Here is a 26,142-nt window from a genome sequence, read left to right on the forward strand (position 1 = left end):
GCAGTAAAGTTGAAGGTTTTGCTCTATTAAAAGACTCAGAAAATAAAACATTTCCAGCAAATATCATATGTAAAGGGCTCTCCTTTAAGGCCACTCTATCTGGGTTTGCGCCTGGAAGAGCGTCTGCACCCAGCAGAGGTGAGACCAGCTGTCTCACCTTTGGCGAGGGAGGAAGGCTCTGCTGCTGCCTCCTGGCCTGCATCTGCTGCCTCCTGTCCTAAGCCTCCTCCACTCCCTGGATCCTGGTGGTCGTCTGTGTCTGCCCTCTGCCTGGCTGTGTTGGCCTCTTCCTCATGTCCCAGTGACTCCCCTACGGTGTGGCTCTCCTCAGAGAACAGGCAGTCGGCACTACTGGCAGTGGACTTGTTCTCTTCCTGTAGACTTTCTTCTTCTACAACCATGACACCACACACATCATCAGTCACACTGGCCAGGCTCTTGCCCTCTGGCCTAGAGGTGGCCAGCTCACCCTTACCCTCCAGAGACCTTGAAGTTTGTTCTTGCAGGGCTGACAGCTCCGTGCCCTCCTTATCTATCCCACCATCATCATTCATCTTCTTGCTGGTATGTGCTGTTGTAGCAAGAGGCTGTTTTGGATCATCCAGCAATTGGGAGCTGGAGCCCTGGGAATGTAAAGGAGCTTCGGGATAGGCAGTTGTGGCACGGTGCCTTGCTGCCTTGTATCTCTGCAAATACAAACAAACCAATGTGAGAGAGAAGCTCAGCTCAGCTCCTGTCACTGCAGCAAAGCAGCAGCTGGTCCAGGAACACCTGTACAAAAACAGTGGTGAGTGGCAGGGGCACAAGTGATCTCAGCAGCTCCTGGCCTGGCTGCTGAGGCTCTCAACAGAGAAGGGTCAGCTCCTGTGAGGAAAAGTGATATTAAAAACTGAAGTCCCTCTCGCATTACTTAATGCTGAGCAAGTGCATGGCAGACCTCTGGCTCCTGAGACAGAAATCATGATCTGGCAACTGTTAATCTCAGTCAGACTCAGGACTTTGTAGATATAACAGTACAAGTGACAGCTCCTGCTTCAGCTACGGCCAGGACACATACCCTGGGCAGTTGAGGCTCTGCACAGCCCTCAGCTACTAGTGTGATTTAATGTTTATCAGCCAAAGCAAGGCTTAAGCTGAAAGCTTAGTATTTCTTCAGTCTGTTGATACAATCCGCACGGTCAGTGGAACTGCTGACAGGAAGGCTGTGATATCAGTTATATCTCATTACAAGTCACTGAGGTTTTCCACAGAGTAAAGGTAAGCATATCATCAATAAAATGACTCATTTGCACTCACTATCATGATGAACCAGTAGAGGTCTGTAAAGAGATTAAAACAGCTACTACACATGTTCTAGACTGGATTTCAGGAAAACAACTCACTGTAGCTAGCTAACACATAGCAGTGTTAGACATAACCCAGTCTTCAATGCCCAGACAGAGCATGACCTAAAGGAACAAGCTGAAGTTCCCTCTTTTCCCACAGCAGTTCCCTTCATAATCAACTCCCTTTCAGCTGCCTGCTGTTCCTTGACCTAGCACTAGCATTACACCTGACAATTTAAAGAAACAATTTCGAGCACAAGGGCTTTCACCAGTCTGCAATGTGGAACTGCAGCACATCTGACAGGTAGCTTTACATTGTAATTCAATTTATTGCTGCAGACTTGATCTTCTCTGTCCTCAACCTGTGGGATATGAACAATATCATCTCACGCTGGAATTGGATCAGTCAAGTAATACTGTACCCAAACCTAAGCAGGTGCAGGCATGCAAACTGGTGTCCAGAATGATGCTGTTGTCTCAACACAATTCTCTGCTTTGAAACCCTCTGCTGAGCTACTCTGCTGAGAATATCCCAGCAACTGGCAGTGATTTAACTCAGACTGCGACAACCCCAAGGCACCCAGGCAGCCAAGAATAATAGTTATCTGCCTGCAGATATGTAGGTCTGGACTCTTCTCATGAACTCCCCAGGTCACTCTGGCATGCATTTGAACAGCATCTGATTTCAGCTCTAAATGAGCCAAAAGAGTGACATAAGTGACTGCTGCTGCAGTTTCACTCTATGCTGATCTAAAACAAGTCAGGAAAACAGCAAGGCAAATTCCTTCACTCCTGAAATTACTAGCTTCAGGAGTGGGAGAGGATGAGCAACCATGAAGGAACAACTGTGGTCTCCTCCCATTCCAAATCCACTGCTCTGAGTGCTGGCAGAATTCTAAAGCACTCCACCCCTTCCTGGAGGCAGTGATGGCTGATTAGGAATAGTTTCTTCTGTCTGAAGACTAGAAAAAAAACCCCATGAAGTTTTTGGGGATTAGGGGTGTGTGTTTGTGCATGTGTGTTTGGGGTTTTTTTAAACACTAGGTGTTTAAAGGTAGTAGGGAAGCACAACAGTTTTTGGGAGTAGACTGTGGGTGCAGGCAGAGGACAAAGTCGATGTGGGAGCCTCCCTCCTTGCCAAGGACAGGGAACAGTGCTCTCCCATACAGGAGGGCCCAGGCAGTGGTCACGGGACAGGGCAGAAACAGTGCAAGCCCTTCGTACCCTCCACAAGCACTAATCCAGGCCCCTCACCCCCTGCCAAGTCAACAAGGACAGAACAATGGAGGCAGATTCCAGGCCAGCCCAGTAGGAAAAGCTTTAGATAGGAAAGCAGCAAGGGGCAATATGGCTTCTTTAGGTGGAACCAGAAAAGCAAAGGAACAGCATCAGTTTGCAGAGCTTTGTGCTAAAGAGTTTCTAGGAAAGGGTAGCAGACAGGCAGACAGACAAACTTCCTCTTGCAGGCTGACCCTGGGGACAAATGGACTCTCACCAGCTTGTAGATTCTATCACATAAAGAGTCTGTAATGTTAAATTTTCAGATTTCTAAGGTATCTGATTTTACCAGGCCTCTTCCTGGATGAATCACACCCACACTTTTGGCTAAAGGAGCTGTTCTTGAAGTATCACACCTGGAGATGCATATGCACCAGCTTTCTTTATGAGGAACAGCCTCTCTCTCCTGCTCAATCCCACCTTGACCAACCTGTAATCTAACAGAGAAGAGGCCTAGACTAAATGACAGACTCCACAGGTTCAGCAAACAGAGCGGACACTCTGAGGAAGATTCCCAGCCAGAAACAGGCAAAAAGATGATAGCAGCAGTAGCTGGGAAGCAGGACTTAACTGGTTTTAGATCTACAAGGGCCAAGGGAGACAAAGACAGAGCACACCAGGAGAAAGCTATGGCATAATGGACACCAAGGATGATGGAAATGAGCTGGAGACAAGACAGCTAACGTGGTGGGTTCACTAGAGAGACACGCACAGGGGTAACAAATGCCAGGCCATGCAATCGCCAAAGGGTCTAACCTGAAAGTTCTCAAAATGCATCAGGGACTTGCAGTGTGCGAGCCGGGCAGCGGAGTCGCTATGGTAGAATTTGTGACACAGCCTGCAGAGGTAACCTGCGACGGGGACCAGAAAATCCAGGCCTGCGAAACGGGAGGGGAAGGGAAATCACAGATCACATTGAATGGAACTCAAATAATGAAAGCATGTTAAAAGAGAAGGGGGATGGGGGTAAAAAAGTAGAGGTGGAAAGCTTTGCTTCTGTTAATCAGGGATTTGCAAGATGACTTGCTGAATATCTCGTCTTACCATGGAATGGCTGTGGTTGATATTCAGAGAGAAATCTGGCTGCCAGAGCAAAGAAACTACACAGAGCTTTAAGGGGGGAAAAGGGAGAAGAGAATACAATGGAAAACTACAGAGAACATGTGATCTAATGTAATGGGATCAAACCAAGCAGAAGACAGCAGGCGCGCAAGAGGAACACGCAGAGAACATTCACAGCATGAATCATTATTCCATCTGCCACACGATAGTGGAAGGTTACAGCGATATGGAAGATTTGTGTAAACAGAGCTCTCCTTGGGCACAAAACAGCCTCTGCAGAGCTGCCCTCCTCAAACACGAGTGGCCTTTAAGGGTCTGAAGTCAGCTGCTTACAGGGTGGGGACCAGACACAGCCATCTGGAGGCACCACTGCCCACCAGGCCAGCAGCACGGCTGAGGAACTGCTTGGTACAGCGTGGGGGTTCTGAAGCAGAGGAAGCATGCACAGTTTGGGTCTAGCAGAGAGTTTGATACTGTCAATGATGCTCAGTATCTCTCTGCAAGCTGCATTTCTGTTGGAAAGCATTCCAATCAATATGCTTTCCGACTCCATCTTTCCAGAGCATCCCTCATTTGCTACCTACTTTCTTCAGTATTCCTGCCCTGCTTGTTCCATGTCCTACCTTATCTGGCTCTCATCCTTCTTCAAAGCAAAAGGCAGTTGACAAACATCAATCACATCCTTACGTTTTATCACACAGTAATAAAGGAACATCCTGCTCTCAGGAGAGGTTCTTCTCCCGACAGCAGTGACATGCACCAGTCCAATGCAGATGCTGGAGCACCATGGCCCAAAAAGTCATTATAACAGTAGGTACAGACCATCCTCTCCTACAGATACAGCATGTGGCCAGAGAAGGCTCTGTGGCCCTTTGTGCTTAACTCTGCTTGCTTACCATAGGCTGTGTCTGGACAATACTTCTCACTTCCTTCGTAATCCTCCAAAGACACTTCCTTCAGCCCAGCCTGAAAACCAGAAGAACATTAGTGCCTACTGTAGCTATGGCAATTGCCAGGCTCTTGCATTTTTCTGATAAGCTTGGGAGCAAAACAGAGGATTCACATACCAGAGACAGAGTTGCACAGCCTCTGCTTAGGGGCAGATGTAAACCCCAGTATGAGCAGACCACTTCATTACAAGGGTTAAAATCATCCCTTCCACTCCAAGCCTGAAGGAGCTTAGCCATGTACCTCCTTCTTGGTAATGTATTTGCCAAGATAAACCTCTACACGTTTGCTATCAGACACAGCTACTGCTGGGCTGTTAAAGGAGACTATGTCAAAGTACTGCTTTATGCTCCTCAACAAGGTTAATGTCTGAAGACAGCAGAAGTTGTACAGCACAGCAGAAACACCTTCATGTATCCCACACATAGTACCCAATTCTCTTCTGCATCACCCTGTGTTCTGGAAGAACCCTAGAGTTCCACCCTACTGCTGTGCAAGGTTGAGCAGACTCCTGAAAGCCTGAGCTCAACCAGCCAAGACCAACTAAGTCATAGGATCCCACAGCAGATTCTCAGATAGGTAATTCCTTCTTCTCTCGCACAGCATACCTGCTTGGCAGCAGAATCCTCATTTTCCATCAGCACTACATCTCGGTCTTCCTCCTCACCAGCTCCTCCCTCGTCCTCCTCCTCTTCCTCATCATCATCTTCAAAACAGCCAACAGCATCCACAGTGATCAACTCCTCTGAATCTTCTGGGCTCCCCAACTCCTTCTCTCCTAGTCTAACCTGTAAGGTACAGAAAAGAAAGATCAGATCAACTTTGCACTTGCCATTTACCCAAGGTAGAGCCCAGACTCAGGACAGATTGTATATGATGAGTAGTAGGGACTACAAGAGGGGCATAGAGCTCTCTTACTTCTAGACACATCCAACACCTTCTCCCTTTTTCAATTAACTTTCAGTGCTAACATCTGAAGTTCAGCAAAAAATGAAAATTAAAACAGGGTTGGAAGAACTGCACATCTTCCTTGCAGCCCTGCAGTAGTCAGGGAAGGAGAAAGTTATCCTGCTCTACAGTGTAGCTGCTTCCAGACCTGCACAGCTCTCCACCCCAGGCAGTATCACCTCTTTGGCTTTCTGTTTGTGCTCAGGGGACTTCATATGCTCCACAAACTTGCGAGGGGTCTTGAAGTGCCGGCTGCAGACAGTGCAGAAAGGACGAAGCGAGCGTTTGGCCAGCTAAGGAAAGAGGGAAAATTCCGTAAGTCACAAGAGGCACTGCTTTGGACGAAGGCAGATGAATCTTGAAACAGTCAGCCCCACATCCTGGGAGACCACAAAGAAAATAGTCTTTTCAGCAGAAAGGACTCTCTAACTTCTACCCACCAAAAAGATGAAAAACATGCAGCACAAAAATAAGTGTGTCTTAAAATAGGTGTTCTGGCACTTCTTCCCTAAAAGTCAATAAATATGCTGGCCTGCCTGAAGTTTAGCTTAAAGAGGCTGTCCACCAATTCCTCCATTCAATGAATTAGGTGAGTATGATAAGCCATATTTCTTAAGAAAAGTCAATTACATACTAGAGGTGCCTCAGGCCATACTGACATGTCATGACAACTGGAAGCTCCAACAATGCCAGAGGCAGGAGGTAGCACTGCAGTGTCCTTAGGGAAGGAATTACTAGCAGAACTTTATGTGCATCCCTCCAGTCACTTTTCCTTTGTTGCCTAGGGAGCAGGAGATGCTACACACTTCCATTTAACCCCCACACAAAAGGTCAGTGTAAAATGAAGTCCACACTATGGCTGTTACCTTGTGTTCCTGGGTCCTGCGATGTTTGATGAGGTCCCCTGTGAAATGCACCTGGCATGTGTTACACCACCGCTGCTGGGTCTCTCTGAAGTGACAATAGATAGAGCTTTAAGTCACACCTTTTCATTCTCCATGGAATACTGCAGTTAGCAATCTGTCCCTGGCATTGTTTTCTTCACAATTCGTATCTTTACAGGCTTGGATTTATCTTCTCTCCTTCTCACCCACTTATAGGTTGTTTTGTGCTGACAGAAATGCACCAGATAAAACAGGTCTCCTACTTAATCTACTGTATTGAAAACTACACAGGTCAAAGTCAGCTCTGGTATCCTTCAGCAAGACAGAAAGTTGCCTAAGTGAGATTAAGGCCCTTGAAACCAGAGGGGTTTGTACCTTACCTAAAACTGAGAGGCACCCTGGTGCAGTGAAGAATTTTAAAACCCATGTAGGGCCACATTCAGATCGAATTTTCTACTGCAGACTAACACTTACCCATCTTTTCCTGCTAGCACCTTCTGCTGTTTCACCATGGGCAGTAGTGAAACAAAACAAACATTGCTCATGTGCTGAATCTCCCCAAGTCGCTGCTGGTGCTGAATTCCAGCCATGTGGGATTGGAAATTCTGAAAAAGAAGTTAGGAGAAAAATCCTTTTAAATGTATCCAAAACATAGAAAATAATAGCTATGAGCTATGCTTTCCTTTCTTTTGACTGCTGTTTAACAATGAAATATAAAAGCTTTAAGAGCATGGCTGCCTGTGGATCCACCCACATTCTCCCTCTAGCAGGTTGTTTGCCAGCTCTCAGGAGAGGTTTATTTTATCTGCATACTTGCCATCATTTCTTATGTTCCTTGTTCCTAAAGCATGAGCCCTTGCTAACAAGTCCCCTTCACAGTCATCCATCTAATTCCCATCTCTTGACCACTTGGATCCCTGTCAGACCTGTGCATTTTTACCTGCTGACTGCAGCAATTGGTCTTGCAGATGTAGCAGTAGAATTTAAGGACCGATTCCGGGTTGGGATCAGCTGTACCCACGTCACAGGCCCAGTGCCCTGGTTTCAGAGCTGTTGTACTGATAGCTCTGCTCTCACTGCTCTGCTGAATAGTCACTTTCAATGAACCTCCAGAGCTCAACACCTGCCAAAAGAAGGAGTCAACATTAAGTTCAACCCCTCAGTAGAAGACTAAAAATTACACCTGCTTTTTGTATGTCACCTAAGCTCTTTACCCTTTAGGAAAATGCACTTAAGCTTGAACCCACAGGAGGCTGATCAGAAGGACTCTCATACACACTCCTCCCAAAGCTGCTAAATCAGCAATCCCTGTGTCATAGCACCAGTCCTACTAGCACAGATGGTTGTTTCTGCATCCTCTGCAGCCACTGCATGATCCAGTCTCTGGGGAATGGAGCCACAAACAATTGTTGCTAAGGGACACAATCAGCTCGTGTTTCTCCACAGCAAAACTAAAGCCTACTCAGCACAACACCTGATGAGGGAGTGCGGAACTCAGACAAGGGCAGAATGATACATTTGATCACATCAATAAATGTCTTCCAATTATGGAAGCCTGTCAAGTCTGATTCACACCTGAGGTTAAATCTTTGCTCACAGCTTCACACAGCCTAAAGTCCTGATGTAACATCCAGCATGGGGGCCATGTATTTAATGCAAAAGACTCTCAGGTTGCATCTTTTAACACCACCTGAATGTTTTTACACTTGCTCTTTAACAATATGAAAGATGTATTTAGCTATGGCCTTCCACACTTTCTTACAGAGTTTTAAGTAACTCTTTCAATTCAGCTTTCCATCTTTCCAGCTGAATACAAAAATCTTAATGAATGCCCCATCCATAGGCAGCAGTAGGTAAGGAACAGGCCAGCAGAGGTACCAAAGCAGCAAGTCAGAGCAGACTGCGCACTAATTGCAGACATATTATGCTTTATTGCCAGGGACAACAGCTTACAGCAGGAGACAGAGCTCCAGACGTGGGTGCCAGCTGGTTCCCAGTGGCAACGAGCTTCTCCAGGATGGAGGGGGAGGTTGTATGTTCTGCACCACCCCTGCATGAAGTGGTGTCTGCTCACCTCAGGAGCCTTCGGTTCCTCAGAGAATTTCCTCTCTCTGGAGAGATCATCAGCTGTGTACTCCTTTGCATTGTCTGTACCTAAGAAGGGAGAGTCCTTTTAGCAGCCTTAAATCAAAACAGCAATGACAGGAAAAACAAAGCAGCAGGTGAGTGAAGTCAGGGAGCTTTCCTCACAGCACTGTTGGCCATAAGCCAGTTCACAAACCTTTCTCCTTATCCTTAGTAAAGATGGAAACATCGAATCATTTTCCTTTGCCAGGTAATAGATAGTAGGGTACAAAGTTTGGATTTGGCTCCTAGATTTTATCTTCCTTTCCCTATTCTATACAACTGGGAGAAGAATATTTCTGTAGACCCACACGACCTACAGGTGCATTTCTAGCACAGAGTGCCCTGAAAGTTCAAATCACAGGGTTCAGCAACTCACCATCAGCTTGGACATGGGTGCACGAGACTCCTGCTTTCTTGCTGTCTGTGGCATCCTCTAACGCAGGCTCCCCAGTCACACTTCAAGGATATCAAGAAAAGTATTTTAATTGCCATGTTACAGACAAGCATTTCAAAAGGCACACCAAGGCACAGGCTGGGGTCTAACCTACCACACTCTCCACTAAACCCCAAATCAATAAGCTACTGGAAGTGGTATTTCAGGCAATAATTTGGCAGAAATAAATAAAAATAATGTAGAGTGGGTGTTCTAGAATGGATTCAGAAATGGCAGCCAAATAATCTGGACAAGAAGGCTACAACTGGTTTTTTGGTTAGCTGACTTCTCCTGCAAGAAGCCTGAAGGGAATTAAGTTCATACAAGAAATATTCTTAATAAGAGCTCTGAGAGCTCCCTCCTGTCGTGACTGGTGACCTGTAGGGAAATTGGAATACTTGGACAGTGCTCCTGGCTGCTCTGTGCATGAGAGAAGAGACCTATCAGAACTGAAGGAGTTCTCCATGGTGCCTTTACAGGGATTTCACCACAGCTGCCTGTTCTATTCATCCCAGCCGTGTTTCATTTTAGAGTCCCTACAGCTCTGCTTGTGGGGGAAGTGAAACTTGACAAGATGCAAATCAAAAGGGCCTTGCTTTGTTTTATTTGCTATTGCTATTATTTTCTCTGCTAAGGAGAAAAGTGCTTCTGAGGGGACTATTGAGAATAAATGTCTGACTTCTAGAGGGCACAAAGTGTTCTCTGCAGTCATTTTCTCTATCCCTTGTTTTTCTGTCAGGACCAACTTTCCACCATGACTTGACTGTCTGCTCTGAGGGCAGCTCAAATTCCCACCTGCTGGTGTCCTTCTGCCAAGAGGGAGCAGTACCTTCTGCACAAGCAGGACAGCTGATAGCGCAAGTACCGCATCCCGTTATCCGAACACACACACACCGCATAATTTATCAGGTTGATAAGTGATAATGGAACTGGGTTACACGGCTATAAATATGCAGCAGGGTTTGGGCACTGCAAACACGAATTAAACAGGAGTGACTGGCATTACCATTATTTGTCAGGTGCTACCAGCAGGCTCAACGCTAACGGTACCACACACAGATGGTGCCAGCACTCGGGGAGAGGGTTTGCAGCCTGAACTGCAAACCTAAGGAGCGATCTAAGGGAGCAAAAGCCACCACGAGCATGATTTAAAGAAGAAACGGTATTCTATGGATACTTGTCATGCCATGCTAGAAGTGGGTGTTCAAGGAGGATTTGAAGATGGTGAGTGCTTTCTGCACTGGAATGAGGATGTTGTTCCAGGTGTACAGATGGTACATAGGAGCAAAGGCAGAAGTGGGAAAAACCTGAAATGAAGAAGGAGGCTGGTATTCCTAGCTAAAGGGAAATGGAACAATGAAGCATGAAACACAAGTTTATGACATAGATGGGAGAATGCCCTTGTCATCTGTGAAGGGCAGTATGAGAACAGTAAACTATTTTTTTTACAGATCCATCATCTGTTCATTGGAAGATACTAGAAACACTTCAAAAAAAGCTAAGGAATAATCTATTCTAGGTAAATACCAGCCGTAATATATGCATCAAATCTGGCAGTCCCCAACTGCAGCTTAGGAAAGAATTTTCCTAATAGCTGGCTTGCTGCAGTGAGAGCTGTCATTCCTCAAACTTGATTCTTGTTTTCAGTGCATGTAATAGGACTTTGATTAATAACCTGCTAAATATTAATGTAATTAAAATTAAATTAGCTTTGGCAAACAGATTAACAAAGCATACACTCAAATGTATTCGACCTAGCTTTAATTGAATTTATTCACTTTCCTGCTAATCAGAGTCCATAACTCACAACGGTCCCTAAGCACACAGTATTTATCACTCTTTAATGTTTTACTTTGATGTTCAGATATTACCTTGATCATGTAATCCTGGAATATTCTCCCTAAAGCTATCCATTAATCTGTAATCTACAGATGGGAAAAGCGAAGTGAGGAAACTTGTCCAAAAGCAGGCGGCGAATGCCTAACAGGGAAGGTAAGAGGACCCAGGAGTCCTGACTCATCGTCGTTAACATATGCTGGAGAATTCTCAAGTCAGTGCCTACAGGAATCTGTATTCACTCCCTCCTCTTCTCCCTCCACACCAGCCAAGGGTGACAGTTCTGGGAGAGGAGCAGCCCGGTGCAGATGGCACCGGGAACTCTGCGAGGTGCCTTCCCACTAGATGGCAATGCAGCCCTGCCTGTCCCTGCCGCACCCTCGGGAGGCCGGGAGAGCCGGGATGGGCCTGCCAAGGCCAGCCTGCCGTGCATCCCCGGGGGATAATAGGATTGCCTTTGTCTATTTTTACCCAGCAGACAGAGATACTGGCAACCTTTGCAGAAGAGATACAGAACTCAATACTCATGGATACAGGCTTGGATACTAGGGAGCATTGATTCCCTTTCCTTTACCATTTCTCAAAATAAACTACCTTCTCCTACACCTACTGTAACCTAACATATTCCAAGGCTTTCCCTTTCTGTTCATTTCACTTTTTTGACATTTAGGGAAGAAACTTAGACAAATACACCAGAATAGAATAGAACCTCTATGCTTCTTACAAGGATCCTGGCAGGAGAATACATGAGCAAACTCAGCTTTGTTGCACATTTACATGAGCTGCATCTCTCATTTTTCATTCTCATAATTGGATCCCCTAGCAGAGACCCCACAACACCCGGTATCTCAGCAAACACCACGTTCAGATTTTCTGAACTGTTCACAAGCATCTGAAATACCTCTTACATACTAGACATCAGGCCAATAGAGTATACAGCCCTAATTATCAGAAAAAAAAATTAGACCGTAATTCTAAACTCAGTAACTATCTTAATACCCCATTCAATAAATACCTCTTCAGTCTTTTTGCTGCAGGCTCAGTGTTCAACACAGACTCTGTTGGAGTTCTTGGCTCTGCAGAAACACAGAAGGAGATTTCCTTAGCAAAAGAGACCTGCCACCTTAAGCATATTCCATATCTGAATAGCAAATGCCAATGAGGCTCTCTTAGAGCAAATAATACTAAATACTTGCTTATTCTAAATTTATGAGCTGCCCTGGCAAGGTTAGATAATGACCTCAAATATTTGAGTTTTATTGCAATGTCACTGTATGAGGTGTTGGTCAAAAAAAAAGAAATCTATGTTCATATCTACTAAGTGGCTCTCAGTCCTGTACCTAAGTGACAAGAGCCATGATCATGGGAACATTAATATAAGCCAAAAAGGCGCATGTACCTGACAGCAACCAGTTAGTAAGACAATTTTCACCACTGCATATTCCCTGGTCAAAACCTCATCAAAGCCTGCAGTTTTAAATCACGCACTCTCCAGTCAGAAATGACATTCCCACATCTGTACTGTATCTGACATTAAGAAATTCAGTGCCAGCAGTTTCTGTTTTGACAACTGGGGCACCAGGACTTTCAACTTGTCTTTTCCTTAGCATACTGATTGTAACTGGTTCTGCTTGATGTGTTTGGCTGCATGAGATGTTGACTTCAGCATGGGTAAGGCAATGTGGAATCTTCAATTTCAGACCAGTTCCCACCCCCCTCCCCCCCAAATCTTAAACACAGCTCAGTGTCAAAGGGACTTCTGAGAGGCTTCCATGCAAGAGAAATGGAGCAGGCTCATAAAAAAATCAAAAATATTCAGGTTAAAGTGGTACATGAAGCACATAGCAGAGGGCTAGCACATGCAGTTTTAAGTATTTACAATTAGAGAGAAACATATCTGGTTAAGCCTAAAATCATCTCCAATTTTTGCTGCAGGACTAGTCAAGAGAAGTTTAACATATTTGCAAGCAGTTGTTTCACTACAGGCTCCCTCTTACCTGTGGATGGTGAGGAATTGTTCTGCTCTGACCCTGCTTGCATTCCCTCTGGAATCTCCATTTTCTCATCACCTTGTGTCTGAGATGAAGAACCAGGATCTAGTTCCCGCTTCCTGTCAGGAACCCTCTGGAAGTCCTGCAATGGGCAGAGAGAGTCACTGCCAGCTCATAGTCCTTAACACACACTACTTAAAACACCAGAGTTTTACTGTGGGACAGGAACAGGAATTCCAGCATGTGATAATGGAAAGGAATAGATGGCTTACAATGGACTGCCCCGCCTAAGACAAGTTTACATGGTCAAAGAGAGCAAAGCATTTCAGTTTCACAGGCAGCCAGGACATGTCCCCAGTGCTTTTAGCAGCAGCTGTAGGAAATCCAGCTGCTTGCAGAGGGTAGGATCATATTAGAGGAACTCTGGCAAGAGGTGCATGGGCAGGGAAAAGGATAGTCCAAAATAATCCCCCTTCTTTTGACTCTGGAGGACAGTCCAAGACTGTGAGTTTTCCTAATCCACCACATCTTTTTGACAGAATGGGATGAAATATGCCAAAGCTAATCTAAGAGGAGGCAAGTAGCAGTCAACCCAAGAAACATTTCCAGGATACAAAAGAGGTCTTAATGATGGAAAGTGAGAAAGGTTTTTACAGAATCCACTGGGACAAATATGATTTTGATCTTAAAAAGTGTGAGAACAGCCCAAAGAAGCAGAGTGTCCATAGTAGGAGCAAGTTGAGAACAACAAACCGCTTTGGAACAGCGAAGCACTTAGCTAGGGTTTCTTCCATTGTAATTACTTTTAAGCTAATACTTCTAAAGGCTCCTTTTATATCCTAGGTTTAAACAGCTCTATCATGGGGAATTCTCTCTCTTGGGCAAGTAGTGACAAGAAACCTTTGCATCATAAATGTAAATATGGACCACAAAAGCCTTTGGGATGGAATGATTTCTGCATTTCCGTGTCAGCAGCATGGTGCAAAACATTATTTTCTTTGTAAGGCTCTCTCCCTTCCCTTTGTTCTCCACCTACTATACAGTCAACAGCTGCAAGTGTAAAAGGAGCACAAAGCCCCCCAGCATTTGGAAACCACAATCCCACCTTGCGAAAGGTCCGGTTCTGCCGCTGGAATGGGAGGCTGGGGAAGCCCAGCCGAGTTGGCTTTAAGGAGACCCCAACAGGTGGTGGTCCCAGGAGGGAATGTCTTGTAGCCTGAGGGAAGAACTGCTGCAGTGCTGGCGCTGTCATGTTAAATCCACGCAGGTTTCCTATAAATGCAAACACAGCATTTCACCATCCTGTGCTGTGCAGAGAGAAAATCTTCCACCTGAACAAGCAGCAGGTAGAGGGTAAGTGCTCCTCTACACATGACCCAGTCTTTTACTGGGCACTGTATTGGTGCTCTGTGCTCTACCCTCTTCAGCACACAGAATGATTTTACGTGATAGCAACCATTACTATGGATCAAGCTATTTCATTATAATTGTCACTCCAGGCAAAGATCATTAGGGCAATTATTTGATCTGACAAATTAGTGCTCATGTTTACAACAAACAAGGTCTCGTTTTACGAAAACTCTCTGTAAAAAAAGGAAAATTCACCCCACATTTGTGCAGCTGACTGCCCACACCATAGCATGGAGCTCTTTAACACAAGCCAGTAACAGCATTTCATGTAAAATGACACCTAACTTTTAAAAAAAATAAATCCCACAGTCCTCTTTGCCACCTGATTGTCATGCAAGCTCAACATGTCAACCTCAACTCTGACACTTGAGACTCTGCCATTTCCAATTATAATGCTCTGCCTTCTGAACAGTTCAGCATCCACAGACTATTAATCAAGTCTCAAAAATTTCTTCTGAAGACAGTCCTTGTCACCCCCATTTCAGCAGTGACAGAATGGAGGAGCCCAGATGCCTCAGCTATACCCTCAGAAACCATCCATCATTTAGGGAACCTGGACTTAAATTGCCATTTTTTCTCTCTCACTTGAATTAGTGCATACTCTAGCCTTTTAGCTGCTGTCAAAACAGGGCAGCAAAGTTTGGAACCAAACATCTGAAAAACGAAGCTAGTGTTAAAAATCTGCAACACAATAGGAAGTACTCCCTGTGTTTGTCTTCAAAAGCAATCTTGTCTATTATTACTTCCCATATATAATCCCTTACTGTAAAAGGGCACAGCTATATTAAAAAAAAATAAATCTAACACAAGAAATTATCTTCTGCTCTTGGTTTGGTACCTTTAAAGAACCACACATCTGTTTCAATTTGAAGTATTTATCTTTTCCTCTTCCCACTGCTGAAGCCACACACAGCCAATGAATAATTTATGCTGATGCTTCCCAGGGACAGAAATGGCACAGCATCAGATATTCAAACATGTAACCCAAACCTGAATGACCAAAAAATCTGTATCACTAAAAAGGGCCACACTGGACATTGGCAACCATATTCCATGTTACCTGTGGCTACCTGAGACAGGTTATTGAGAGGGGTCACAATTTCATGGAGAGGTGAATAGAAGCAACACTAAGACAAAGTGCATGTAAAGTATTCATTAACATATCTTTTCCTGCTCTATCTAATTAGCCCCAGGTCCTTGGCACACTATTTAAATACAACTTCTCAATTAAAGATTCAGGGAAAAACGTCAGCTGACTGCAAACATATCTAGAAGGAGCATGGCTGAATGAAGGTTGGAGTCACAATTTTTCCTGACAATGATATATGTACATCAATCTTCAGAGCATGGCTTGTCCTTTCTCACTGTCACTTTCCCTTCAACCTGAGAGAAATCTGTGGAGAGCCACTGGAGTCACTAGAGAGCCCTCTCGTTAAATGGGCAAGAGAGAACAAAAGGAGAGTTAACGACATGCAGAATAAATCTTTTGTCTTCACATCTGGGCATGATTCACAGGTAAGGTAGAAATTGCAGGCATTAATCTAGATTAGGCACTTGAAAACTGTCCCAGGTACTGATTTGCTGTGTTGAAAAGAACTGTCAGGTTAAGACATGAGCAAAAAATAAAAACACACCTTTATTCTTATTATCTTTACATTAGTAATGCTATTATTAAGGCAGCTTCATAAATTTGTTTTGAAAACACAAAAAGAAAAGGAATATCCACTTGTGGAAACACAATAATGGAAAGACAGAGATATTAACCAGCATAGAAATTACAGTAATTTCAGGGAATCAAAATTTTACAATACAATTGACACACAAACCTTCTTCTATCTCAGTATAATGTATTTGTTTGTACTACACTAAATTTGGACAAAGACAAGTATCTACTGCAAATAAGGTTATTGTGTATGTAACAGATAATTAAATAAATGGCCCTAACCTTGTTATCAAGAAAGACAACCAAATAATCAAAATCTCAGTATTTTATCTAAATATATTGATGAAAAAAATACTTGCTCCATCAAGCCTAAAAGGGAAGGCATGTATTTAGTATCTAACCTGATATCTCCTAGTACTATTCCCAGTTGTGAACAGTTGGGCACATGTGATTTTCAACAACTGAAGAACCTCTGTTCTGAGAACTACGGACTAATTTAAAGAGAAGAGGAAAAAAAACAGAAAAGAAAGAAGACAACAAACGGAACTGCCAAGTACAAGAACTGCACTGGTTCAGCAGGAAATAGCCATGGTATGGTTTCAGTCCAAGAGGATGATTAAATAACTCCAGTAAGTAAGCGTTTCCCATAACGACAGTACCTTGCATCTGCTGCATGAGTAAGGCCCGCTGAAGCATAGGATTGGCATTGAGCAGCGATGGCTGATTTGTTGCCCGTAAGCTCAGCATCTGTTGCTGCTGCGGTGGCGGCAAACCCCTGGAAAAGAAGGCATCAATCATGAGAACCCAATAAAAACTGTACCCTTCCATCCAGGAGCCTAGCAAGCATAGAACAGGAACAAATAGCTGAAAGGCTGATATACATGCATGAAAAGACACCATGCACTGGCACTATATACTCTTTCCCCCCCTCTCCTGGAATTTCCAAAGATGACAGATTGTCTATCAAAGAATTTGAGGTCAGAGACAACTCCTTAGCACCGAGCCCACATAGAGCCTCCCAAGCAGCATAAAAAAAGCCCAGGAGCTGACTGCGGTTCTACAGAATTATGCAGCACCCATCAGGAGAAATGAGTGATCTAGATCAGCAGCTACATTTAACACGACAACAAAAAAGTTCTAAAAACCAGGGAGTTTTCGCAGTAGCTTAGAGCTCATTTTCCCAAAATCAACACCTCCCACACGGAGCCAGACAGGTCAGAACTGTCAATGGTGCCCCCTAACTGCAAGAACCAGATGGAAAAATAAACCACGGCCTTCATATTTAAAACACGAGGAGGAAGAAGCAGCAGGGACCTCTCCAGTTCTAAGGAGGGTGGAGCAGACATGAGAGAAAAGTCTGAGGAAACTGGCAGGCACTTCTTCAGGCGATTGCAAGGTCAGGCCCACCTCTATGCACGCTGCTGACACAGCTAAATCTGTCAGAGCTGAAGAGAGGTACAAACACGGATCGAAATATCCACCCTGACAAAAAAACCCAACCCCTTCAACAGAATTCACAGCAGCTCATCTTCACATTTGCTGCTCTAGATTGTTCCAGTCTCTGAGCTGAGATATTTATACCACAAAAATCATACTTTTAAAGGTGTAAGATGCAGCCGTGCTATCTAGCAGTCAGCCCCTTACTGGCATTTTAAGTGCAGCTTTTTTTTATAGCATAAAACATATAAAAATGGTAAAAAGATTTGCAGGTTCATATTTCTAGTAAAACAGAAAAATTCCCACGCTTACCTCAGAGAAAAATGCCTTATAAGGATAAAGTAACACAATAATTCCATAAATAACAAATTAACTTTCTTCCTAAATTTGCATCCCATTGCTTTGAATTTGCAAAGAATAAGGTTTTAAAGATAATAGTAACTGCAAATAAATGCGTAATTTCAGAGAATTTGTGCTGGTTCTACAAATCTCAGCTCATCGGGGACAACTGCTCCTATCCAAGTTGTTTTACATCTTGCATTTTTTAGGAAAACCGTGGTTATTTTCGGGCAAATATCCTTTCTCCTTTCACGAACAAAACACAATTTTCTTCATTCCCTCCCTGCCCCACCGTGCTCAGCCACAGCCTAAGCGCTGGTGCCACTGCAGAAATAAGTTAAATCATCACACCCAGACCAGCAGACCCAGAGAGAGAAAGAAAATAAATAGATAGTTTAAGTTCAACAATAAAACAATAAAGTGTTCGTGTCTGCTGAGGGTGGCTCTGCTGAGCGCTGATTCTGCAGGAGAAGGCGTTTTCCCCGAGCCCCGGCTGCCCTGCCCTCCCTGAGGGGCGACGCTCGACTCGGAGCATCCACCCACGGCTCCTATACGGGCTCCCCGGGTCACCCACGGGCTCTCGGGGACACCAGCTCCGGACGGCGGACAGGGATCCCCGGAGCGCAGAGGGAACACGGCAAGACACCACAGCGGCCGCCGCCCTCCGTCGCACACCCCCGGCCCCCTCGGTGCCTCCAGGCTCTGCCCCGATCGAGGCCTGCGCCCCCCAACCCCTGCCCGCCTTCCTTTGTCGCCTTCCCCACCAGGGGAGAGCAGCCCCGCCGCGGCGAGGAGGGACGGAGTGCAGGGAGGCGGAGGAGAGCGGTCCCCCGGGACAGGCCGCGGATCCCCGGCCTCGCGTAGTGGCGCTTACCGGCCTCCCTGCTGCGCCGGAGGGTGGTGATGGTGCTGCTGCTGCTGCTGCTGGAGGAGGTGCTGGAGCTGCAGCAGCTGCTGCTGGAACTGCTGCTGGTTGAACATGTCTGGGGAGCCCCGAGCGAGGCGAGCCTGAGACAAAATACGGGAGGGCGAGGGAGGCACCGGCTGCGGGGCTGGCGCGTATCAGCCCAGCAGCCATTGAGCAGAGGAGCCGCCGCCGCTGCCGCCCATTCATTCACTGAGCCGATCCCCCCCTGCCGCCTCCTCCTTCCCCCCGGGGTCATCGCAAGCGGCAGCCTGTGGAGGAGGTTTCCAAACCCCACCTCCCAAAACCCGCTCCCACCCTCCCCTGCCCGCGGCTCCCGCAGCCCGTTCCGCTCCCCGCGGCGGGGCCGCGCCGGGACCCGCACCCGCCTCCCGTCCCCTCCCCTCCTCGCCCCGCCGCCACTCACGGCGCAGCCCGCGGCGATCACCGCACCCTGCCCGCCGCCTCCATCTTCCCGCCGGGGCCAGCAAGCACCTGCCCGGCCCCGCTCCCCGGCCCAACCCAGGCGGGAGGCAGCTCCTTGGGCAGGGCTGCAGGACACGGCCGCCCCCGCGGGCCTGGGGATCACCCCCGGAGCCTCCTCTCAGGTCGCCCCAGCCCGCAGCACCTCCATCGCTCATTCCCCGCGCAGAGGCGGCATTGAGGTGCCCTGTCCCTCGAGAGGGCTGGGAGGGAATGGACACCATCTGCCCAGGGCTGGGCAGGGAATGGAATAAACTGCTGCACAGGAGGAGCAGATGGCATCCAACAGCGTGGGCTTTCTGCTCTTTGTTTTTTTTGGTTTTTTTTTTTTTTTTTTAAATAGTCCAGGGGAATCTTTGGTAACCATCTCACCGAGAAGATGGAAAAAACCCAAAACAGTCTCTGGCCATTTGCTGTGGTCACATCTTGGCAAGCTTATCATGAGAACCTGGAAGAAAACAGGGACTTTTGCAATAATGTTATATGCTGTAGACTGAGGTGACTTCTCTAGCAGGTCCGTGTTCCCCCCCCCCTTTTTTTTGTTTGTTTTGTTTTTGTTTTTTGGCAGGGGGTGGGTTTGCAGCAAAACCTTTCCTGCAGGGCCTGTTTTCCACAGCAAAATTAATTTTAAGTGCTTTCAGTACACACAGGCTCTCTATGAAAATATACTGTGACTATGATTTCTTCTTATGATAGACCTCACTAGGATAAAGATGCATTTGTGCTCCTTGCTATTCCAGAGAATCCATCCTGAAATAATTTACTGTATAGTCTTTTTATTCATGCCAATAAAGACTACTTGATTCATTAAAGTCCTTGGAATTGATTTTTACCTGAAAGCACTGTAAGCTGAACACAGACTGTTATTGGTGATATACAGTTATCATTAATAACTTTCAGTGCAGCAACATATGTTGATTTTTCCTTTGGGCCTTTTTATACCATCCTGATTTTACAATAATCAATTTGGAGATGACCATTCACGTTAATCAATGATGGGCTCTATTCATGTCCAGAATCCTTTATGGCTGTCTGCACACAGAGAAAATGCTTTCCTGTTAAGCATGAAAACTTAAATGTCATCCTAGGGAACACACACATGGAGCAAAAAACATGCATGGAGTCTTTTAAAAATCATTTTGTATAGTTCATCCTCTGCTCCTGTAATCGTGCTGTTAGAGCAGCCACTGGCCTGGCTGGTTTGCAGCAGTGGGTACAAGGATTAATCAATCTTATGATCCCAGGACATAAATTAGCCAGACCACGGGAAGGCAGAATTCAGGTTGTATAGATAACTGTAAATCTGAAATTGATGTCCTCTGTTCTTAATTCTACAACTAAAGCTCTTGTAAGTATTCTTTGTATGGTACATTTGGAAATCTGCAAACCACCATACTAATGAAACATGCAAGTAACTAAGTTTCTTCACTGTTAGATTTTATGTTCTGACATAGTCTAGAGGCTCCCTTCATAGACTGGGCTTTTCTTTCTGATGTCCTACATAGACATCACTTAATAAACAACATTTTTGAACTTATAAATAGTCCATAGGTCTACTGCCTTGAACAAATCTGGACATGGATTTAGTCTTGTGCTTGCACAACACAAGACAGGACTAGGGCTATAGGAAGCAAAGAAAGACATGCTGCTCCACCAACCTACAACCCAAGGACTGATTTCAGACATGCCTTTATGTCCAAATGTGAACATCACACCTACCAGAGAGGGTTTAATTGAATACAGAAGAGAAAGCTCCAGATTCAGGTAATCACACCATTTAGTTTGAAAGTCATACAGAGAGATAAGGGAACTACAGAAAATTGGGTTAGTATCCTTTCTTTCACTACAAGCAACAAAACAGTGTGTCAGGCTGACAGCCCAAAGGTGCTGTCAGTGCCCAGTGACCACTGGTATGCAGACCTTGACCTCCATCCACTGACAGTTGTTTTTTCTGCAAGGAACATCTCACTATTCAGTGTGCAGTGGCAAATGCAGCTCATAATGGGAGAATACACAGAACCTTAAAAAGAGCCACAATGCAGACTACAGCATTATCACTCAAAACCAGCCCATGTATCCCCTAGGCTTGGGAGTGCCTCATTGGCATTGGGAGTGAATGAAACAGAATAGGATTTAGAAGTTCAAGGTAAGAGAATGACCCAGAAAGTATCCTGCAATGCAGAGACTATAGTCAGTGGAGTTGTTGGATCATGACTATAAGGCAAGCTGCACTTCACCTCTGTATGATTAGACTAGGGTTATAAAATCTGTTGGCAGATAAGAGGACAGCATATGAATGGTTTTTATTCAGGAGCTGGATTGTATTATACAGCCAAGTTTTTTGCTGGGCTATATGAATTTTTTCCAGGGACTGGATCAGGCATGTAGATAACCAGAGATTTCTAATTTCCAGCATATGACTGCACTGTGCAGTTTTATGTTTTAATTTTGGCTTTGAAAAAGACTTGGTATGCAACCCTTGATGAAGCCACATCACTTTTGAGAACCCAAGTTTTCTCAGTGCCTATGACAGCACCAACATACTGCGGTGCCCACAATTTCCTCTGCAATCTGCAAGGATGGTGTTATTACTCATCCATTTCACCAGGATATAACTAGTTCTCAGCATAATGTATTTAAGCCTCACAAACTTCTTGGAGAAAAAGCATATGGAGCTTTAAAGTACTTTCTTCTCACAGTTTAGGGGCCTGTGTATTGAAAGAATGGGTCATGTTTCACCAGACGTGCTCTTAACAGCCGACATTAGTTACTGGAATTACACTATCTTCCATGACTGGTTTATCTGGAGGATGACTGGATTCACACAACATTTCAAACCAAACTGATCTGTGCATTAAAGCATGTTTTCCCTCATCCTTTGTAATACAGTTCTAGAAACCTATTCCTGGTATTTCTTGATGGGCAGGACAGGCCCACAGTAGGTAAAGATACAGTTTTTAGATGCATTTTACCACAAGTTCAATAAGCTCCTGTTACTAATTTTCAGTCTCACAAAGTAAAATATATACCAGGAGCTATTTTGTGACATCTCACTGGATGCAAAAAGCACAGAGAACTCAGCTCCATTGCTCTTAAAATATTAATATAAACTCACATCCATGTGCAGATCCCATTCTTAATGGAGTATAACATTCAGCTTATTTCTTTTTTTATGTATACTCTGGCTTCTGGGGAGTCACACTAACAATAATACTGTCCTAGTGTCCTATACACTAGATTTAACTTCTTTTACCTCTTTTTAAGGAATTTTCACACCAATTCAGTTTAAGTACAGAAGATGAAGAAGCATTTCATGACATTATTCTGCAAAGGAAAGCTTTATATTTGAAAACTCAAAAATTAAAGGCTGCTTTTCTTTCAAATAGGTTTTTCAATTAACAGGAGCACTAGAAAACAACTTTTATTTTCTGAGCAACTGATACTGCAAGAGATCAATGATGTTACTCTGGTACCATTGCTACTATAGTAGCACTTAAACACCTATAAAATAGATACTTAAGCATTTTCTATCTCTATAGGTAGCTTTATATAGTTATGGCAATTTAAGAGGCTAATTTTAGTTAATAATTTTAACTATTGATCAGCTGTATCATGTGGTATTAATATGGACAATGACAATCCTAGGCCTGTTTCTTTTTGGAACTTTAAACACTCAATTTAAATTCTCACCTGTGTTTATAACAATTTTTAGGAACCCAAAATGCCAGAATTGTCTACTTCAAGACCCACACGTGAAATATTCTAAACAGTCACACTACCTGGAGTCAGCAGAAACAGTTTGCAAGTAACTTAGAGACTCATAAGCTAATTGCATTCCACATTTTTTGCCTCTTTTTTCCCTCTGAGGACTAGATGTGTTATTTTTGCAAGGGCAAGGAATGAAGGACAGAATCCAGCTCTCAAACGTCTATTTCTAATTATGCTAACTAAACTGGGAGTCCTATTTGCATGAGGTGACAAAATCAGCATACACAACTGTCGTTATGTTGATAGCCATACATAGTAACACACATATGCTTGGCCACATGCATTTTTAGGGATTCATGTTAAAGTACAGTCAGAAATATTTATAGCAAGGGGTGGAGGGGAGAGAAGGAAATCTTTCATCCCCCTTATTTTTCTTTGCTCACATCTTCAGTTTTTCTAAGATAGAAGGAAATAAATTTTTCCTATTCATTCCAGTTTGTGAAATGCCTTTTGTTTTTCCTGCTCTGTCTGCTACATGCTACTGTGTAAGTCACGGGTAGGAGGTATTACAGAATCAAAAGGTACGTTTGCCGACAGCATCCTTGCAACTCAGTTTGTGGCAGGAGAGAAAATGGAAGGCTCTAGGAGCGAATCTGAGTACCTGCAGTTCGCTTTTTCCATCAGCGGGAGGTGCAGGTTTGTAAAGCTTCAGAAAATCCAAGCCTCGCTGTCTCGGATGCTCGAGTTCAGTCTCTGGGCTGAGCGGTTGCAGCTGCTGCAGAAGCGTTCAGACTTCACACTGTAAATGAGTGGTTTAGGGTGACGCTGCAGAGAGACACTGGAGCTCATTTGCTTACAAATATCTCTGCAGGAAAAGAAGCTGGAGCAGATTCTGTGCATCTCTCAGTTTTATGCTAATATTGACCGTGTAAAGTTTGCCAATATTTCTGCATGTTTTACCACTTCCATCACTGCTTTTATTCCTTTCTCTTGTACCTGGAGAGTACCCTATTAGCTCCCCTCATCACTCCTGTCCAGTTTTGCCCTTTAAGACTTCAGTTAGGCCAGAACCTCCCATATATCCCCCAAAGGACCACATTTCCCAAGAACTAACTATGAATTTCACAGGAAAATAAAATTTGATAACCTAGGAAAGAACACCTACAAAGAAGTCATGTGTGAGCCTTTGTACTGTATGAGCTCCTTAGCTGGCAACATAAACCCTACTTTTCCCCTCAGTATTCAACATCAGCTGTTGACATACTGTATTTTCAATAGCCCTTCACAAATATTTCTCAAAGCAAATAGATTAGTTTCATTTTAACTTTTCCAGAAGAATGGTATAAGCTGAATGATTATTTCTAGAGCTGACTAACCCAGAATAAAATACCTACTCATAGCATATGGGGACAAAGCTAAGGAGTCAACCTCTGACTTTGCAGACCCAAAAACTCCATAGGCTGCAACTGAACCTGAGACAAACACATCTCCATAATTCATCAGGGACTGATGGCCCTGAACTGAGCTTAATTAAAGCTTCCAGGTCCACAGATGTGGGGGGAAACCCCAGGTGAGGCTGGTCATGGCCACAGAGTTTTTAATACAGCTGGTAAATTGTGTGAGGTGATTGAAGGGATGTGAATCTTTCTCTGTATTGCAGTTGGTGAACTTCAAGTTACAGCAAACTCTGGGAAAAGGACAGTTTTCTTCTTATGGTTCCTCAAATAAAGCTTCAAAGATCCTCTTGGTCTAAAGTTCCCTGAGCTTCAGCTCTGATCCAGGGAAAAAGGTGACATCATTATTTGAGCCTTTGATACTCTTCACTGTTCTTTTTGTGGTGACCTCTTACGAGGAGCAGATATCTACAGCAGTTTTTTTCCATAATCCTTCAACATAAATTATGAGAATGGCTGCAGGGATGCTCAAAGGCTTTTGTCCACATTCTGTACTGAATTTCTTAAGCTTATTTCTTGAGATTTACTGGGTAATTTGCTGACAGGAAAAAATAGCATTGACAGCCCCCAAAACTGCCCACGCATGCCCTACAATGGTGTTACCCTTACAGATGGAGCAGCTCCTTTTCCCTCCTTCAGTGTTCTTACCTGCACAGTAGTGATGTGTTAGAGCACGGGGCAAATTCATCCCTCACCATGGTTGCCTCAGTTTTTCTGTATACCCAGGTAGGTATTTTTGCATGGATTAAATTTGATGGACATCTGTGAAATATTCATTATAATTATTATAACTAAAAAGCTGCTGTTTAAAACAAAACAGACAACTCAAAATCTGTTGCAGTTTTTTTATTTCATTTCCCCCTCCACCCCCATCTCTCTCTGAGCTGTGAATAGGAGTCTTGGGTAGCACGAACTGAGAGGTGTTTGAAATGCAACATTCTCCATCCTTCTGAGTCACTGCTAGCCATCAGATGCTTTTTTGAACACTTGTTTTCATTGCTATACTTTGAAATCAAATATGGCCTCATGTTATAATTTTATTAAAAACCCATCCCTTTTAAAAACCTAAAACCAAACTGTTCCCTCTTCATTTCAGACAAGTCATTTTAAAAACAAAATCTGGGTGCATAAAATGAAGCACCTGTTTGCGTTTCTCTAAAACAAGCCTGGAAACACATCCACTGTTTTACAGCTATAAACAGAAATTGATGCATTTTTCATGTGTGTTTGAATGAAGCAGCAGAATCATAGAATGGGTTGGAAGGGACCTTAAAAACCATTTTATTCTAGCCTCTGACATGGTTAGGGACACCTCCTGCTAGAACAGATGCTCAGAGAGCGGTAGCGTTTTTGCAAACCTCCAGTTTAATAATTTCACGTTTCTTGTATTCTGGTGATTTTACAAGTGCTGTCTTCACACAAAGGCCTCCCATAGAGATGCCAGCCCATTCCCAAGTACCGTGACCAAACCGTGGTGCACCAACTGAATGGTGTGGCTGTGAGGATTTAATAGTGCAGGTGTAGTAACCAAGCCACGTGGGTCCTTCGATCAAATCTTACCTGTTCGCTGGCATCTGGAGGCAGTGAATGCTACAGGGGTCGTGGCACCGTGCTGGTGGTACGGGCTCACAGACAGGTACGCCGTGAGTGACTATGGGCTTACCGGGCTGCACACACACACACCGGCTGGGTTACACAGGTGTGTCAACCTGCCGCACACACGCAGGGGCAGCCTGAGCCGCTCTGGTTTTGGGGAGCAAGCCCCGTTCCCAGATCTCTAGGCACAGACACCAGTGCCGTGCCGCGCCATCCCGATCGCGGCCCCTCGGACCCTCACAGCCGCCGGACTACATCTCCCAGGATGCAGCGCCGCGCCGGTATCTTTAACGCCCCCTGGCGGCAGCACGGGGCA

At 44.7% G+C, this 26,142-nt stretch overlaps 1 protein-coding gene across 9 annotated transcripts; it reads right to left on the minus strand.

Moving 5' to 3' along the window:
- Window positions 1-4: 4 nt before the first annotated feature.
- Window positions 5-26,035, minus strand: CIZ1 (CDKN1A interacting zinc finger protein 1). 9 transcript variants are annotated; one of them, XM_088065872.1, is made up of 19 exons: window positions 25,791-26,035; window positions 24,879-24,992; window positions 23,438-23,575; window positions 19,441-19,516; window positions 18,556-18,733; window positions 16,565-16,680; window positions 13,938-14,104; window positions 12,839-12,974; window positions 11,857-11,917; window positions 8,949-9,028; window positions 8,520-8,599; window positions 7,386-7,568; window positions 6,920-7,050; window positions 6,428-6,512; window positions 5,741-5,854; window positions 5,222-5,401; window positions 4,562-4,631; window positions 3,360-3,481; window positions 5-686 (listed from the first exon to the last, which is right to left on the minus strand). In XM_088065872.1, exons 4-19 carry the CDS (start codon window positions 19,508-19,510, stop codon window positions 96-98), a joined length of 2,364 nt encoding a protein of 787 aa, XP_087921998.1. In that variant the 5' UTR covers window positions 19,511-19,516; window positions 23,438-23,575; window positions 24,879-24,992; window positions 25,791-26,035; the 3' UTR covers window positions 5-95. The 9 variants fall into 9 exon arrangements, with proteins under 9 accessions (XP_087921998.1, XP_014111807.2, XP_087922000.1 ...); XM_014256332.2 differs by lacking the exons at window positions 24,879-24,992; window positions 25,791-26,035 and adding an exon at window positions 24,171-24,281 and having other exon boundaries at window positions 5-391; window positions 476-686; XM_014256333.2 differs by lacking the exons at window positions 24,879-24,992; window positions 25,791-26,035 and adding an exon at window positions 24,171-24,281 and having other exon boundaries at window positions 204-391; window positions 487-686.
- Window positions 26,036-26,142: the final 107 nt, after the last annotated feature.

Source organism: Pseudopodoces humilis, chromosome 22 (genome assembly GCF_049639895.1).
Source record: "Pseudopodoces humilis isolate 2021_Gansu_Grassland_sample_001 chromosome 22, ASM4963989v1, whole genome shotgun sequence".
Classification (NCBI taxonomy): Eukaryota; Metazoa; Chordata; class Aves; order Passeriformes; family Paridae; genus Pseudopodoces; species Pseudopodoces humilis.